Below are 20,675 nucleotides of genomic sequence, written 5' to 3' on the forward strand. Positions count from 1 at the left end.
CAGTAAATTTTTATGTTTTAAATTTAAATTTATAGTTTAAAAATATCAAATTTTTTTTCTTTTTTATAATTAAATTAATTGCTAATTGTTTTATAATGCACATATTTTATATATAATGCACATATATTATAATAGAAATAATTAATTATCATGAAAAATTAATTCGATAAAAATTTTAATTTAATTTGATTATATTATATTGAAAAATAAAATTTTAAATATTTTATTTTATTTTATGGTTTTATTAAAAAAATAAATTTTATTTTGAAATATTGCATTTTTATATAAAGTTAACATATATACTTGGAAATAGCTTTGAATTACATATCATACATTACTATCAATAGACAGAAATTTAAATCATTAATAGTATCTATATATATTATTTCAAAATTCTTTCTTTCTTTGTTTATAAATGATAAAATGGCAACGGAGAAGGATTTAATTAATGGTATTTATTAAAATTGAAAATGTATAAAATATTCATAATTTTTAATTAAAAAATATTTTATTACATATAATTAATTTATAAACTGCTTTTAATTAATTTTTATCACACATACACACACACATATACATATATATATATACATATATATATATATATATATATATATATATATATATATATATATAATATTTCTTATTTATATGATATAAAATTTTTATAAGTAACTTATATAGTTTTTTTTATATTATTCAATTTATTTCCTCTATAGCTATATGTTATTTACAACATAAAAATTAATAATTAATATTAGTAATAATATTATATAATTAATTATTGTATAATTCCTATTATTAAAGAAATGAATTTGATAATAACAGATGTTATAATAAACATTGTTTTATTTTCTGAATATATAGAAAAACAAATATTAATATCAAAAAATATATTTATATTTTAGAATTAATTTAATTTCATCTAATTATATTTAAATTTTCTTTAATTAGTAAATTTATTTGTAAATTTATTTCAGCAGTCAGAGAATCACTTAAAGCTGATGGAGATCTAGGTCGTATAAAAGCTGAAATGCGCACAGAAGTTATAAAATTATTAGATAATTCAAATAAAGGAAATAAAACAAAGCTTCCAAAGCCACCTCTAGATATTATATTTTTAAATGAACTTATCAGAGAATATTTAGATTGGATGGGATATAAGTATAGCTCTACTGTATTTATTTCAGGTATTTAATAATGTACTTTATATGCAATATAATATATTACAAAAATTAATTTTTTTACAAAATTATACTTAAAAATAATCTTTATTTTAGAATGTGACTTATCAAAGCAACCTCTTGATAGGTCTTTGCTTTTGCAAAGTTTAGGACTAAAGGAAAGTGAGAATAGTACAAAATTACCATTGCTGTGTAATATTGTAGAAACATTTAAGAATTTAAAAAGTACATAAATATATGAAATTATATATTGGTATAATATGAATAAAAATTTAAGACTAAGTACTAAACACACATATTGTGAATAAACAAAAAAAAAAATATATGTTTTCAAACTCAAATTTTATGATTAAATTAAAATTTAGGTGATTTATTTGAATTTTCTTTTTAAAAATTTTATAGAATATATATAGTTTTATTATATGAAATCATTTCTAATATTTTGTAAAACGAAAACAAGAATGAATTAAAAGAATTTCGTCTTTTTATTTCATGACGTCTTTTACATATTGACATTAGATTATGAAAGTACAATATAATGCTGAGATATTGGAGATCTTAAATATAATTGCTGTTCTCTAAAAGTATTGTATTGAATTCCTTAAAGATATTATCTACTGAATGCTATAATGTACATCAGTTATTGTAATGAATTTACTTACAGCATTTGAGAGGTGTAATTAGAATATAGACAATCATGTAAAGGCCTTAATAATTTTCAAAATTAAATACAAGTTAAATGTCATACTTAATTACCCATTCCTTATTTTATTAAATTTTTCAATCAAAAATTATTAACTATTAATAATAAGTAATGAATTAGTTCAAATTTAATATGTTCAAATTAATTTTGAACACTGAATAATATTGTAAATATAGAATAAAACATCTACATCATTTCTTAGATATCAGATAACAATTTCAATTTTATGTATATAATTGTAAATAATTCTGGCAGAGAATCTTACATTAAAAAGCATTCATAAAGAAAAATTACTGTCAGAATTTAAAATATTAAAGACATCTAATGATGTCATTTGTGCTTTGATTTTTTCTTTTTTTTTGTTTGTTTGTTCCTACTTTTTGATTTTTTTGACTTCTTTTTATGCTTTTCTTCATCAGTACTTGTTTCTGATGAATCTGAATATGAATCTGAATCAGAACTACTATCTTTTTTTATAGATTTTTTTTTCTTATGTTTTTTATGTTTTTTCTTCTTTTTCTTATGTGATTCATCAGAACTATCAGAATCAGAAGTTGAAGTATCTGAGCTACTAGATGAATCTTCACTACTTGTAGATTTTGATCGTTTTTTAAGAGATTTAATGTCCATTTCTTTTTCCATATCTGGTTCATCAAGTTTAAGTTTCTTAGCAGGTAATGAAATTACTTTGCCATCTTCACCATCTGATTCTGAATCTGAAGCACTATAATCAGGTTCAAAGCTAGCTTCATCAAGCATACTACGTTTACGATCAGATACAAGTCTTGGATTCTTCCTTTGTTTTTTTATAGGTTCCGTAACAGGAGGTTCAGGATTTTCATAATTTATTTTAGTTTCATTACCTTCAGGTTTGTCTTTTAAAACAATATTTTCTTTGTGCTTTTGTTTTTTCTCTAAATTTTTATCTTTATCTTTTTTATGTTTTTTTTCTTTTCGTTTTTTATGTTCTTTAGATTTACTTCTACTTCGATGCTCTTTTTTTCTTTTTTTATCTTCTTTAGTTTTTTTATCTCTACGCCTATCATCTTCTTCTTCTCTATTCTTCAAAAGACCTATCTTTGGAATATCATTTCTTTTAAATGTACAAGATGGTGTTCTTCCTCTTCTTTCTTTATCTCTATCTTTTTCTCTATCTTTATCTATTCTTTCCCCTTTAGAATCGTTACGGGTTGATCTAAAATCTCCTCTAGAATCAATTCTTAGATCTCTTTCGGATCTTATATCATGTCTTTCATTTCTAAAATCATTTCTTTCTTTTGAACGATCACCTCGATCTTTATTATCTCGTTTTCTATCATCAAGAAATACTTTACGTTCGCTTCCTGGTATAGACAATGATGAATCAACTCGTCTATCTAATAAAGGAGAAATTCTTTTATCTCTCGTATTTCTAGGGGATCGACTTCTAGATTGATTTTCACTCTTTGTTTCGCGTCTATCTAAAAAGCTTTTTATAGGACTAATTTTTCTTTCTTTGTTTTCATCCACTTTTTCACCTAGTCTTTCTTTGGCAGAAAGTCTTGTAGGTGAATAAGTTTCTGGTACAGGTTTGAATTTTGTCCGATCTAATTTAGCTTTTTTCACTGGTTCTGTAATTTCAACATTTCTTTCATTTCTTCCTACATTTATAGTAACGTTTACGCTTTTTCTTGGTTCTCTATTGGGTTCAACTTCAAGTACTTTAGGCTCTGGATTCTGATATAGTATTTTTCTACTTTCACTTATCTTTTTAATTTCAATAGGTCTAATAGCATTAATGGCCTTTTGAAAAATAGCATTTTCTGCTCTTTTTAATACTTCTGATGTAACTACTTTTGTAGATTTAGGTTCATCTATTTGTATTTTTTCTATAGGAGATTCGCATACATCATCTGTTTTTTCTGTAGTTTCATCTCTTTCCCATTTAGAAAGTTCAGGCATTGGAGCTAAAAATTCATCTTTTTTTGGAGATTTTTCTTCTAATAAAGTACTTTTATCTTCTGCTTCATTTTCTGAAAGTAAAGAATATTTTTCTGTTATTACAGTATTTATTTCTGCATCATCTAATCCACTATAAAGACTATCAATAGGTTTGATTTCAGATTTTAATTCTGGAATTGGCTTAAAATTAGGATTAGGAGGATTTGTTCCAAATTCTGTATGATCAATTCTTTCTGGACTGGTTTCATGAAATTCTGGAGGCTCCGGATTCATGGCTAAAGATTTATCTTCAAATTCTTCTTTAATTGATTCTTCAATAGCATTTTCAGTAGAAATACAAACTATTCTATTATCAATATTTTCATCTTCATTAACAGGTTTTATTACATCAGTTTTTGTAGGTGATATGATCTCTTGTTTATTTTCTACTATTAATTCTTCATGTTCAACTGATTTAGTACACTCGTCTTTTGCAATTTCTTTTTGTCCTGACTTCTTTTCTTTTTTCTTTTTCTTTTTCTTTTCTTTTTCATCATCTTTTTTCTTTTTCTTTTCTTTAATTTTTTTCTCTTTTTTCTTTTCTTCATTCTTTTCTTCATGATCTTTTTCTTTTTTCTTTGTACGTTCAGGTGATACATCTTTCATATCTATCCTAGATTTTTGTGAATAAGGTGTCGGACTTTTTCTATTTTTCTTTCGTTCCATGGAACGTCTTTCATAACGTTCATGTCGATCTCTATCTTTTTCAGATTCATAATCTCTTTCACGTCTATCTTTTTCACGAGAACGATTTTTATCGTCTTGTTTGTGCCGATCTCTTTCTTCTCTATAACTAAAATAAAATAATATTAATTATAATTAAATTATAATTTATAGATTTTACGGTTTTGATTTTATAATAAAATTAAATCAGTTCGATTATACTATTTATAAATATAATTAATTTTTTTTTCATTATGTAAAAATAAATTATATATTAAATAACTTAATATAATAATCTAATGTAATAAATTATATTTTCATAATATACAAATAACTAAATGAAATATACATACCGATCTTTATCATAATCTTTTTTGTCTAAATGTCTATCGTCTTCTCGACGATCTCTAGTATGTCTATCATCTCGTTCTTTTTCTTTTTCTCTTCTATCACGATCATCTTTTTCTCGTATTCTATCATCGTGATCTCTAGGTATTCCTTGTCTTTCACGATCTTCGCGATCTCTATTTAAAATCCTTCTATCCCTGTCATCTCTTTCACGTAAACGATCATCTCGTTCACGTCCTCTAAAAAAAAAAAAAAAAAAAAAAAAAAGAATTTTTAATTTTTTTTATTTTTATTTATTATTTGATGATTAAAATTTATTATTATCTAAATATTTAAATTAGCTTTATACCTGTCTTCTCTCAAAGATAATCTATCTCGATCTTCAGTATCATGATCTTTAAGAGAATGCTCACGATCTTCTTGATCTCTTAATAAACGTCGATCACGATCATCACGTAAAGATCTTTCAGAAAGTTCTATACCTGGTGGTGAAAGATCATAGTAGCCCTCTGTTCCAGGAGGTGCAACATCATCAAATCTTTTGTGAGGTACATCTCGTAAAGGACTACCAAAACGTTGGCTAGATGGTCCAGGATACCTGCTGACAAAAAATTCACAGAAGATATTTATATTTTTATTAAAATTTTCCAAAGTCATTTAAATTATGCATTATATTTGATTTATAAAAAATCAATTCTATATGAATTTTTTAATTTATAAATTATTAAAATTTAAAGTAGAATAAAAAATTGTTATACAATTATTTATATCCTATAAATTTAGGTTCATTTTATGAAGTTTACAATTTTTATTCATATTTTTTTGACATATATTTTATAAAGTATGTTATTTTGTTTAATTATATATATATTTATTAATAATTATTTATTAATTCTAGAGCAAAAAGTTACAATTCAATATTTCATCTAAGTGTTATTTATTTAAAAAAAAGTTGATTTTACCGTTTCTTTTGCTTACTATGAAAGTGCTATAAAAAATTAAAACCTTTATAGTAAAGCTGAAAAGATAAAAGAATAAAATTACCTATTATCAAATTATTGTCTAATATGTCATAAAAACGAAAAATAAATAAATCAACATTTATAACTTCAAATACATTATGAACATAAAAATTATATAATGATTTTATTCATTAAATCATTATATTGCATATTTTACTCACCAATAGTACCATATACAATATAAATATTATTATATATTGTTATATTCTGATAAATATATTATACAATATATTTTTAATTTTTGATAATTTTCTTAAGAATATTTTATGACTGAGTATAGCTCTGAAAACAAACAAAAGGAAATTTTCTTATGTTACAAATGTTGATTTGGCCCTGAATTCACCTGATTCAGAAACCATGCAGTCTGTCAATCAGCTGGGTAGCTTCCACAATCTCCAAATTGGTCCTTGCTGTATACTTTTTTCCTTGTTTCTCTCTTCTTCTTTCACTTTTTGGTTATTTGTATATTTCATAACTTAATGTCATTATGTACATACAAATAATATCTTATATGCATGCAAATTACAAAATCAATCATTCAATAATAATAACTAATTACAAAAAAGGAAATTAATATAAATATTTGTGTTATTTTTATAAAAATATTTCCTTACTTTGCATATATCATTACATTTTCTTTGCAAATAATACTATTATAACGATCTTAAAAGAAAATATAATTAAAAATTACAAAGTTAAAAATATTTATCTTTCTATAATAAAAAGCAAAGCTTAGTATTAGTATATAGCTTAACAATAATTAACTTGTATATTATGAACTTATTTCAGCATAAAAAAGTAATAAAATTTTAAAATTTTCAACAATATGCTTAATGCATATAAAAGTAACACTTGTAAAAAAATTCAAGTAAATTTCCCATTTATAAAAATTTACTAATATTATAAATTCGTATGAATATAAAAAAAAAATGATTCTATAAAACATAATTCAAATAACCTAATAATGCGAGACATTAATGTCTATTCGCACTCATTCCATTATTATCAACATAATATAATTTAATAAATTCATTCTTTAATAAAGAATAATTTTAATATTTTAAATTCAATATAGTACTTACGAATGCTGATCAGAATTACAGTATTCGAAAATAATTTTAAATTTTTATACTTTCAATATAAAAGTATAAATATTAATATGAATTATTAAGATAAATTATCCCTCTTATCCGACTTTAATCAATCGAAAAAAAATGATTTTTAACAATTACTATATATGTTAATATTATATTATTATTATATTTTATATATAAATAACAAATATTATATATATATATAAATACATATATATATATATGCATATATATTTTTATTTTATTTACAACATAAATAAATAATATTATTGGATTAATCATTTAAAGTTTGATCTCATAAAGCTCGATTAAGAGGGAATCTATTGTGTGAATGTATATATATATATATATATATATATATATGTATGATTAATTGATTATGTGATTGTTTACACCAATTTTTTAGTTATATAAATGAAAATTTCAATTATTACTTATTATAGATAATAAAATATTGAATTTGTATAGTATCAGTTTTCTAAATCATATTTTGTAAGCTGATACATTAATATTGCATGATTTAACAATACAAAGAAAATTATTATTGAAGAACATGAAATTAGAAAGGATCATTAATAATAAGATTTTCTTTATTTCATTTACTACATTATATTATTGTAATTAATAATCTTATATATAAAATATAAATATATAAATTTTTAATTTATTGCACTATATTATTATAAATTTTTTAAAATAATATTTATACAATTATTTTTTGAATTATTTTAAAATAAAATTAATGAAAATAAATATTATTTTCTTATTTACACTTATTTTCATTAATATTAGATCCTTTCAATTAAATGTTTTCCAATTTACATGAAAATTTTGAATTATACGAGCATAAAAAAATTATATATTATTTCAAAATTTATTTCATGTTAATTGCTTCATTTTTAGAAATGTTTTTTGTTTTTTAATTTAGTAATTGAGATATATATATATATATATATATATATATATATATATATATATACATATGTATAAAAAAATTAAATTTTTTAAATTAATGGAAACATTTAAAATATAGAATAGACATATTAAATACAATATTTTAAAAATATAAAAACATATTTTAATATAAGAAAAAATTAATTTATCACAAAATAAATTGATTTTCAAATATTAGAATTATAAGTTAATTTGGTGCCTTTTTAAAATAAAGTTATTATTTACTTAAAAAGAAATAATTTTTTTAAAAATTTATATTTTTTGAAACATTCGCCACTATTTTCGGTTATCATTATAAATTCGTATTTAATCATTTTTAATTTTTCAAAATTATAAAAAAAATATAAAAAAAATATATAAAAAAAATTCTTTTTCAAATCTCTCGACAAAATGATTCGAATAGATGATAATCAAATAAAACAAAGAGAATAATTCATATGTAGGAGAATTTATTTGTTCGAAAAAATATTTTTTATTTTTTTTTAAAAAAAATTTTGAAAAATAGCTGAAATTTACTGTATTTGATAATAATACAATCTTTCTTTTTTAAGTTCATCATTTTGTGAATTCTAATAATTGTATTAATTAATGTATTGATATGAAAATTCAAACAAATAATAATATATTTTCTTCATATCTTGAAATATAAAATCAAATAGAATATTATAAATGTATAAATCAGTTATAAATAATTTAATAAGGCATTAAATTAACTAATATATTCTAATAAATTTTAATATATCTTAATCTCAATTATCCATGATTTTAATAAGATTAAATATTAATAAGATGTTTTTATGATATTATTATATTGAAAATAAAAAATATTAGACAATTTCTCTATTAAATAAATTTGTTTATTTAATAAATTTTTATTATATTTATTATATTTTTATTATATTTTTCATTAACTTTTTAAATTTATTTTGGATAATCAAGATTATTATATTTAAACTTTACTTTATGTAATTATTATGCAATTATTCAAAAGAATTATTATATATATAATATTTTTAGTAATTATTTGAATAATTAGTAAATATTTGAATAATCTTCTGAATAATCTTTAGTACATACAGTATTTTTTTAATAAAAATACAGTAAAAGAATACAACAGAAAACACACGTGCGCGCACATGTGTGCGTGTCGTGTATGTATGTCACACACATTCATTTACACACTTTTCTAATATTTTATATCACCTATATAAATCAAATCAATATTTAGAAAAGCAATAACATGCATTTTTTATTGCGACATTTTGTTTAAATCGCGTTAAATTTTTAAATTATAGTTTTAAGACTTAATAACTAACTTATGTATTTTTTTAATGCTTATCAAACAAAATTATTAATGATTTTATAGACTGCCATAAATAAAATAATGACTGCTTTTTTAAATCAACAATATATGTAGAAAGCAATCGTTATATTATTTACAACTTAATAATTTACTTTAAAATTAACAATTATTTTTATCATTTCATCATTAATGCTTTCTTGATATCTACAAATGTAATAAAATATTATTCTGGAATAATCATTACTATTATTAATGAATAATATAGTTATTTGAAATGCAGGTGAATGAAACAAAATATTTTTCAATCAGACACATTTACGTAGAAAATTAAGAACTCTTTACAATTTAATATAATCAGTTTTATATCGATTTGTATATCGATTCATACTTGGAAATCTCACAACACACTACTATGAACATATCACTCTTGTGACAACAAAAATATAATATTATTTGAATAGTTGAATAAATTTTTTCCAATTATTATTATTCAAGAAATATTTTTTATTAGTAAAAATAACTTGATATAATCTTTTTAATTTCTTCATATATTATGTATATATTTCTTATAATATATTTCTTATAAATTACTAAAATTAAATTTTATTTATTAATTATATATATGATTTATCAATTTATACAACTATTCTTTACGTATATATGCATGTATGCATGCGCACGCGCGCATTTAATGTAATTAAATGTATATGTATAATATACATATACATAAATATAAATATGCTTTTAAAAAACGTATTTTGTTGTATACATTATCTTTAAATACCATAAAATTGATTTCGCTCTCGTTACATTCACCATAATTCCGGAGCAGTCTTAACCAGGACAGCAGCATAAGGCACGGTAGACTGTCTGCTTAGCGTGTACATGAATTAAAGTACTATTGAGGCGGAAATACCTGTTGTAGGAATCATAATAGTCTTTCCTGTCCGTAGGTGGAGGTCCCAATGACATAAGAGGTGGAGGATGACTTCCAGTGACTAGATGTGGCAGCAAAGGTGGTATATTATGCTGAGCTGCTTGGTTTCTTACTGGATATCTCGGAATTGGTCTATCTCGAGAAGGTAAATCTCTTTCTCGATCTCTGAATTGATAATCATGTGCTGGTGAATCATTGTAATAACTATTATACCCTTCTCTAGGTTCACGTGATCTTGGCCGATCTCTATCACGATCCCTCTCTCTTTGAAATCTAAAAACATTATCCATAATTATAAATCAATTATAACTTTTTAATTATAACTTGAATGAACATTTTCATAAAAGTTATATGTTAATTATACCTTGGAGGTGATCTGGCCGGTGATCGATATCTAGGAAGTAATTCTCTGTCTCTATCTCTATCACGTTCACGTTCGCGATCACGTTCGCGATCACGTTCACGATCTCGTTCACGATCTCGTTCACGTTCACGATCACGTTCACGATCACGTTCACGATCACGTTCACGATCTCGATCACGATCTCGATCACGATCTCGATCACGATCTCGATCACGATCACGGTCACGATCACGGTCACGATCACGGTCACGGTCACGATCACGGTCACGATCACGTTCACGATCTCTTTCTCTATCTCTTTCTCTATCACGTGACAAAGATAATCTAGGAGACTGGCTTCGTGAATATGATCTAGATCTATAAGTAATATAAAATATTTTATTTCAGAAACTTTAAATATTATAAAAAAAAAAAAATAAGATGGAAAATTTAATCTTACCTACTAATTGAGAAACTCCCACTTCTTGATCTACGTTTTGGAGTACGACTTCGTGCTCTAAGAGGTAAAGGTGATCTTGAAGATCTTCGTTTTGAAGGGGGACTTCTAGATCTACTCAAACGAGGTGGAAATGGCGATCTGCGACCAAATGAACGTGACCTAGATCTAGTATAACTGCGAGATCTTGATCGTGTTCTACTTCTTCTTCTATGTTTTCCAAGTCTTCTATCTCGTTCATCTTTTTCTCTAAGCATTCGTTCGAAAGCTTCTAATGGATCATCAATTATACTAAAAAATAATATTAATTGTATAATATAGATTAAAATTTAAGAAATTATTCTTAAATTTTTAAATTCTTCAAGAAATTATCATTTTTTTATATTATATATTTATTTTTATCAAAATATATAAACTTACCCAGGTGGATTACCATTATGAATATTTCTACTTAATCCTGGTGGTGGTGGTTGCAATCCTCTATAACTAACTGAAATAAAATATTTTTAAGTAAAATATTTCTAAATTAGAAAAAAAATTATCTGAAAATAAATATAAAATAATTTTTTGACTATAATAATTATAAAAGTAAAAAAATACATGATTTAAAAAGAATAAACATAAAAAAGAAATTAACATAAAATAATATATAACCCTTTGCGCTCCAACGGTAACTCTCCGGCACTGAACGCACCGAACGCACTGAATGCGGGGGTTCGAATCGTCTGAAGTTCGATTAGTTCGACCGAACGAAACAGGCCCGGAGTGCAAAGGGTAAATTCTTATAAATTTTACAATTTCATATATTAAAATTAATTTTTTATTTAATGTTAACTTTTTTTGTTTTTGTTTTTTTGTTTTGTTAAGATAAATAATAAAATAAAATGAATTTAATTATACAACATATTTAAAAAATATCATTATATCAATATAATATATTAATAATATACTATTAATAATTAAACTATGTAAATTAAAGTTGAAATATTACTTACGATGATGTAATCCCCTAATTGGTCTTGGTGGTCCATTATAATTTCGAGGTGGTTGTGATGGTCTATATCCTTGTTGTTGATAAGGAGGTCTTTCATATCGTGGAGGCCCATAATGAGAGCCTTGCTGATGAGGATATATAGGTATTCGATGATTCATATATGGATCTGGTAATAAAGGTGGATTATGTGGAGGTACATTAGGTGGAGGCTGATTATAGCTTGGTTGAGGAATACGATCTTCTCCTGGTGGAAAAGGTAACAAAGGTGGTTGATTACCGGAAGAAGACACATGTAAATGTGGTTCATCAACCTGAAATAGTGATATATATATATATATATATATACACATATATATATACAATATATATGTATATATACATATACACAAATAATATTATATAATATTTATATAAGAAAATTATGAACAATATATTTTTCATTCCAAGAATAAAATATAAACTCACAGTTGGAGTGCCTGGACGATCTTCAGTTGATCTACGTATGGCATTATCATAATGTATATTGGATGGATAATGTCCATCATCAGATGGTAATCCTTGATAATTTTTTGATGGAGGTGGATTCATTAAATGTTGTAATGGTGCTCCTTGAGAACTATAGTCACTATGTTGTGAATGTCTAGGAGATAAAGAACGTCTTCTATTTACTGGTCGTAGATTTTCTATTCTGCGACCACGTTCTCCACTTCTAAACAATAATCATTAAATAAATAAAAGTAAAATTATATAATTTTAAATAACATAATCAAACTTATTTAAAAATTTTATTTAATTAAAAAAATTAATTTAAAAAATTTTATTTAATTCAAATAAGCACCAAATATTTATAAGCTATAATTTATATATTATTTAATTACATAATTAAATATTATTGATAATTATATAATTTTGTTTTCTTGTTTTAAACATTTTTACCTATCACGATATCCATCTCTACTGAAACTTCGTCTACGTTCTCTTGATTGTCTTTCTCCTAGATATTCATTTTCACGTTCTTTCTTCTCACGACTTGGAGGATCACTTCTTTCTCTATCTCTTTCAGGTGAACTACCAATTGCAGGTATTGGAAGCAATGGTTCAGTTCCTGGAGGTGGTGGAACTTCAGTTTCCTCGTCTGTTGTTAACTTTGTTACAGAATCACTTTGCAAATCAGATTCTGATGTTGTTTCTGGAAGAGCTATTAAAAATAATATTTAATATAACGATTTGTATTTTCATATCGTTAAATAATGAGATAATAATATTTTATACTAATTATAATTAAATTTAAAACGTAAAATATCATTATGTTTTAGGTTAAATATAACCTACATTAAATGGTTAAATCAGCAAAATACATCCCTTGCAATATTATATGTTAAAACGAATAATACAAAATAATTAAAATTTAATTTTATAAAAATAAAAAATATAAAAGTTTAATTTCTCTTTAAAAATATTCTTACATAATATTAATTTTGTTAGTAAAAAAATTATATTAAAAATGATTTTTTCTATTTTAACTGATAAAGATATATAGGTAAAATTATATATATATATAATTAAGTATATTAATTGAATTTCTTTTTATTCAATATTTTTTTATATGATTAATAATTACACAATTTTTTAATATATATGTTTTGTTTATAGTTATATTTTTTACATTTTATTTATATTTATGGTTTTTATATTTTATTTACTTAGATACATTTCAAATAATTAAAAAAAAAAATTTTTTTCCTCAATATTAATTTTTTTTATATACTTATTTTTATCAAATGTCTATATTTTAAATTGCTTTTAGTATAGTTTATTTAATATAAATTTTATATTTTATTGCAAATTATGTCTTTTTTTAATAATAATAAAAAAAAACATTTAGATATATATAGTTATAAATTGGCTTTTTTGATATAAATTTAGACATTTAACATTTCACAATAATATACATAATATAATAAGATATTTTACATATTTAATCGAATTATAATCATTTATATTTTCATATATCTATTTAATTCATTTTTATACAGTTATTAATTATTATATAATATTTTTAATATAACATTTTTATAAATTCATTTTTTGTAAATAATTTAAATTTTGCATAATATGATCTTTATAATGTTCATGTCTGGAATCATGTCTTAATTCTTATATTATATCTATTATTATATATTGCATTATTTGATATTAAATTTAAATTAATTTATATAAATTTTCCTATTATATATAATAAATTAATTTATATATATATATATAGTTTCTATTTTTTTGATATAATCTTACATAAAATCTTAACTTAAATAATCTTAACATAAAAAAAATTTAGTTTTATAAAAATTAAAAATTGTTAAAATAGAGCTATTTAAAAACTGAATAATTTTAAATAAAAATTTATTAGATAGAAATTTTAAATTATTTTTCATTTTATAAAAATATAAAAATACATAAAAGTACATAAATGTATATACATTTATACAGGATATATATTAATACATTTATAGAACATTTTTAAAATGGTTAAGCAATAATGGGCAAAATTTAATTAGATGAAAATTAGATGAAGTTATAAATAAAGTTACTTCCCTAAGTTATTTCAATAATTTATTGTTCAAAACATAATGATAATTGCAAATAACTATGTCAAAGTTATATAAAAGTTATATAAAAAGCAAATCAACTATAATAATTATTTATATATTTGAATAAATTTGAAATATTTGAATAAATGTTATTTAAACATTTTAATAAGTAATTACTTAAAGTAACTTTATTCGAGATTTTTAGTTATTTTTTCAATATTTTTTTTAATGCCCAATTTTGGGGTTCTATTCTTAGATTAATTCTAGAGATCAAATAAATATAAAAGTTGATATGCAAAAATATCAATTCAAGTTTATCTATTAAATTATAAAGTATATACAGTTTATTCATGTTAAATAATACAAAAGGACAACAGAATAAGACGATAATAAAAATAGAACTCTCATATTTCATTCTAAGCCATTTTCTGTCTTGCTTCAACTAATACAAATTTTAATTATTTGTAACTATAAATAAGTTTTAATCAAAGAATTTTTATATAAATTTATTTTGGTTTTTAGAATTGATTTTTTTAAAATGTCCTATGAATATATATAATACATTAGTATCATATATATTTATTAATTAATTTAAATTACATAAAAAGTTTTAGTTATATTAAATTATATAAAAAAATCTATATTAATTATATTTAAATTATATTAACTATATTAACTATATTAACTATATATCTATATTATCTATATTAAATAATTCACTAAAGATTTATTCTTCTTACATAGAGTGTCCCAAAAATTGTAATATTCATAAATTATATATTCATAATTATATATTCATAAATTGTAATATTCATAAACTATAAATTCTTAAGATAATTTCAAGCTACATTTTTCTTTAAAAAACTTTTGTTATGATTTTGTTAGCAAATTATTAACAAAAAACACTAGTTAATCATAGAACGCGTAATTTAATCTAAACAAGCTGCAATAGTACAACAAATCTAAGCAACATATGTCATAGAAAATATGTTGAATATAAAATGTAATACATGAATATGGATATTTTAAAAAATATCGAATTATATCACGAAAAAAATTATATCGAATTATATCACGAAAAAAATTATAATATTCAACATGCTTTCTTTGATATATGTTGCTTAGATTTGTGGTCGATTGCTGACATATAGTTATGTTGTTCGATTAGACTATACACATAATTGACCAGTATTTTTTATTAATGACAAAATCAACAAAAGTTTCTGCAAAGGAAAATGTTTAAAATTATATTAATTATATGTTTATATTACATCAGAATCTTCAGTTTATGGATCTTCCAATATTTTTTTGAAACATCTTGTATATAAATATTTATAAATATTTATAAATATATAAAAATACTTACTCGTTTGTGGTTGTACAGTTCTAGCTGGAAATTGCTGTTGAATAGAATCAAAATTTGCCGTTTGTGATTCTGTATATTCCTGTGAAGACACATTAGTTGCATTTGAAGGCTGGACAGATTTATTTTGATTTGATATTTGACTTGTTGCTTGATCAGTTTTTTGTTGTTCTAATTGTACTGTAGACTGTCTGTTTGTTTGTGAAGATTGTCTATATGTTTGCCTTTTAGCATATCCAGTCTCATTCTTAAAATTCATTACAGCATTTCGTAAAAAACGATTTGGAATAAGTGTTTCTGGTGAAACATCTTTCTCATTACAATCTGGACATTCATGTTCTTCTGATTCTAATAAAAATGTCCGAATACCTGTATAATATAAATATATATATATATATATATATATATATATATATGTAATAAAAATATAAAATTAATAATAAATTCTAAATTATAAATAAATATAAAAATTATAAAAAGTTATGAAAGAAAAAAATTTACATTCATCGCAAAATGAATTTCCACAACATGGTATCATTACTGCATCTGTTAAAAGATCTTTACAAATATTACATAACAAATCCTCTGGAATTTCTGGTTTTTCAATAGCAGGCTCTGGATCTTGCGAAAATGGTGGACGTTCTTTTTTACCTTCTTTATAAGCTTGACTAAAATATAAAAATAAATTAAATAAATTTTTTTATATATAATACATTTATTTATTTTATTTATCATATATTAAAACATACTGATCAATAGCTGGTACAGCATATTGACCCGTTGGCGTCATCATAGCACCAGGAACTCTTGGTCCTTCAACTGGAACCATAAAACTTCTTGGAATACCTGTACTTTTTTTAATTTCTATAGGTTCCTGATTTGTTCCAAGTGGGCAATTTTTAATCCAATGTCCAGGTTGATGACATTTATAACAACGATAATTTGCAGGTACATCGCCAGTTTGATTGGCTCCACGTATTTTCATATAACTATAAAAATGTATCATAGATATTAGTGAAATAAATGTAGTTTTAATATAATATAAAATATTTTATATTTTAATAAATATAAAAAAAATGATTTGAAATAGAAAATAGAGATATAAATAAATAAAATTATATGCAGGATATAATAAAAATTTTGCTTGCAAAAAAGCCTACTTTGAGGGATCATAATCTTGTGTAGATTGAGTCATCATTGCTCGTATCTTATCTTCTTCAGAACCATCAAGTCTTGTAAGATCTACAGCTCTGCCTAAATTGGATTCATCTTTTAAATTACTAAAAGAAGGAGCTTCATTTCTGTCCCAAGATCGTTTTTGCTGAACTGTTAATGGAACTCTAGCAACAATAAGACTAGTATTTTTTGCAATTAATGCATTATCATCTGTATAATCTGAAAGAATATTTTTATACTATATAATTACTATACAATTGATAATTATTATAAAAATAATTATTTAGAATTATTTATTAATAAACAAATGAATAAAAAAATAAAAATATTTTATATTTGCCTTCCTTAGTTTGTGCATTTGTTATTTGCAGATCAAAATCAGTATTTTTTCCTATACGTTTTTGATGAAAAATAGCCTTCTTCAAATCCGCTACAGAAATATGTAATCCATCAAAGGATACTGTATCATAGTCCAACGTGGATTTGAATTTATAGTGTACAGACATTTTTGTTATTTATATATCCTAGAAAGGAATAATAAAAAATAAAATAATACTTATTTAAAAAATATATAATTCAGAATAAGTACAATATACTATTATTTAATATTCTCAAATATTAAATAATTATATTTTTTTATAAATATTCCAATTTTAATATTACATTGCAAATATTATATAATTTAAATGTATTTAAACAATACATTTAAATTAAAATACATAGAATTTTTTTAATTTCAAATAAAATAAAAATTTTCAGAAATCTATTTATGATTTTGAAATATAATAATTATTCTATTGCATTTTATTATAAAATAAAATAAATCATATTTTTTAATTTGTATTATTTGTAAAAGTTTTGTATTATTTTTTTATATTAGTTATAAATAATATTGTAAATAATTTGTAAATATATTTCTTTAAATTTTCCACAGAAAAAATGTCTTACATATATATAATATATATTTCTGTTTTTTATCTATTTCTATTTTATTTATTATTTTAGTCTTTTGTTTTATAAATTTATATAAATTAATATATATGATATATCATAATATTATATATGATTATATACAAATAATATATACAAATATACAATAATATATACAAATAAATAAATTTGTTATAAATAAATTTATAACAAATTGATATGATATAATAATGATTGAATTTCAATTAATTATAAATTGATTAAAAATAGATTATTAATTTTTATGTATATTTAAGAAGGAATTTTATTTAAATACAAGTATTATTTTTTATATACATATAGTAAAAATCAAAATTTATTATTAAAATTATGTAAAACTAATTTAAAACTAAATTATATATTTTTAAATGATTAAGATTCAATTATTTAAATTAATTCTTGTTTTAAAATATTTTATATATATTTAAAAAATATATAAAATTTAAGTGCATATTGTTATTTTCATTCTAATACATCAATATTTTTAAAAAAATTTTGATTTTAAATTTTAATTTTATTTTTTTATTTTATATACCTTATTAAATAAATTAATGTAAATAAAAAAAATTATTTGATAAATAAACGAATCAAATTTAAATACTTATAACTATATGTATAATATATATAATACTAATTTTAATATTTTACACATAATACTAATTTTAGATTAAAACATAAAAAAGATTTCATTTGCATGTTAATGAAATTTCTTTACAAAACTTCTTTTCTTTTCTTTATATTTCTTATAAAATATCAAAAATGATATAGATTACATAGATTATAAAATTATAAAATTAAATTAGATTAAAATATCAATTTTTTTTTGTTTTTTTTTGTAAAATTTCTTTTAAATACATAATATTAAAATAAACATGTGCTATACATAATTATTCTATAAATAAAAATATACATTTTTATCATTTTCATCAGAAAGATCAAATAAATAAATCATATATAAAATAATATTTAATATTAATATTAATATTAATATAATTAATTTAATATAATAATATATTTCAAGAACACTTTTGGGAAATTCAATTCTAGAATTTAAAGTAATATATAATAAATTAAAACATTATTTCATTTTAAAATAAAAAGTTATAATATATCAATATTTCTTTATCCTATTTTTCTTTTTTTTTTAAATTTATAAAATATTAATATTGTATTTTATAATATAATTTTTATATAAATTTATATATCAAAATCCATGTACATAATGTTATTTTATATTACAACATTTATATAATTTATAATTTTTTTTTAATGTAATTATATAATTATTTTATATAAATGTAATAATATAATACATGTAACAAATATTATATATAAAATATATATATATATATATATATATATATATATTATATATAAATAAATAAATATTACATAAACTGATAAAATATTTATTATAACATTTAAATTTAACATTAATAAATTTATATAGTTCGCTATATTTAATAATTGTCATTATTTTCACGTATGTATATATGTAATGAAAGTAAAGCGATATATCTTGAAAACAAGCAATTTATTTCATAAATTTTATATTTATATTGAAACATACATTAGAAACTGATTAAAAATACAACAATGTATGAATATAAATTAATAACAAAAGATTTAGATTTTTTTTAATATATCATATTTGACATATACATAACTATTAAATAAATATTATTAAATAAATATTTTACGATATAATACTTATTTCTGACTTTTATTATATACACACGCGCATACACAGCATAAGAATATTTCGTGTATATATATATATATATATATATATATATACATATAAGAATAATATATAAGAATATATATAAGAATATATATATATATACACATATATGTATCTATCTATATATATATATTATATATATATATATACGTGCAAATATATATAAAGCATTAAAAAACAAATAAATAATATTTTTTAACTTATAATAGATTAATAAATATGAAAATAATAAAATATTCAACATTGATTAATTAAAAATGCATTAAAAATATTAGTAAGGTTAAGAATCAATAATAAAGAATAAATTTAAATTAGAATACAAATGAAATTATTTATTTGCTACAAATACTCACTACAAAATGAATAAATTCAAATAATGGAAATGATAAACGTATTTTCATCCAGTACATACAAATACGACTCCCAACTTCTAGCATGTTGCGCGGAATAATCAATTTTTGAAAATGATTTTTATATGTATCCCGAAATCATCAAATATCTAACCTGTACACACATACACATACTGACTATAATAAAAGCAAGGCATTCTGAACAAAACACTGTAATCGTACAACCGAAAAACACCAAGTGAATAATTCAATCGTCTATAATAGCAATGATACGATAAGTTTATAGATGGCACAATCAATAACATGTACATGTACTTTCTATTTTCAAAATAATTTATCACATTTACTTTTTTCAAAAAATAGAAAGAAATATTATGAAATGATAAATTTATTATACATTATATTTAATGAATTGAAATAAATAAATTATATTTCTTATATATTTTTAGTATTTTTGTACTATACTGTACAATATATCTTTACAATATATTAAGTATATTACT

General features: G+C 21.2%; 1 protein-coding gene and 1 non-coding gene across 5 annotated transcripts; one reads left to right on the forward strand and one right to left on the reverse strand.

The window, feature by feature from the left end:
* Positions 1-294: 294 nt before the first annotated feature.
* On the forward strand, positions 295-1,918 carry LOC724715 (lisH domain-containing protein FOPNL). Of its 2 annotated transcripts, none has more exons than XM_001120606.5 (3): positions 295-451; positions 981-1,190; positions 1,281-1,918. In XM_001120606.5, the coding sequence occupies exons 1-3, from the start codon at positions 424-426 to the stop codon at positions 1,415-1,417; spliced, it is 375 nt and encodes a 124-aa protein (XP_001120606.1). In that variant the 5' UTR covers positions 295-423; the 3' UTR covers positions 1,418-1,918. The 2 variants fall into 2 exon arrangements, with proteins under 2 accessions (XP_001120606.1, XP_006571896.1); XM_006571833.3 differs by having other exon boundaries at positions 301-451; positions 984-1,190.
* On the reverse strand, positions 1,647-20,473 carry LOC724670. Of its 3 annotated transcripts, none has more exons than XR_003305698.1 (16): positions 20,176-20,473; positions 17,450-17,633; positions 17,094-17,328; positions 16,683-16,922; positions 16,435-16,601; positions 15,937-16,302; positions 12,919-13,180; positions 12,448-12,691; positions 11,984-12,293; positions 11,409-11,478; positions 10,992-11,279; positions 10,553-10,909; positions 10,168-10,461; positions 5,228-5,476; positions 4,884-5,117; positions 1,647-4,660 (listed from the first exon to the last, which is right to left on the reverse strand). It is a non-coding gene; the product is annotated as an E3 ubiquitin-protein ligase RBBP6 (transcript). The 3 variants fall into 3 exon arrangements; XR_003305696.1 differs by having other exon boundaries at positions 5,228-5,479; XR_003305697.1 differs by having other exon boundaries at positions 2,218-4,660; positions 5,228-5,479; positions 20,235-20,473.
* Between the last annotated feature and the right edge of the window lie 202 nt (positions 20,474-20,675).

Source organism: Apis mellifera, linkage group LG11 (genome assembly GCF_003254395.2).
Source record: "Apis mellifera strain DH4 linkage group LG11, Amel_HAv3.1, whole genome shotgun sequence".
Taxonomy (NCBI): Eukaryota; Metazoa; Arthropoda; class Insecta; order Hymenoptera; family Apidae; genus Apis; species Apis mellifera.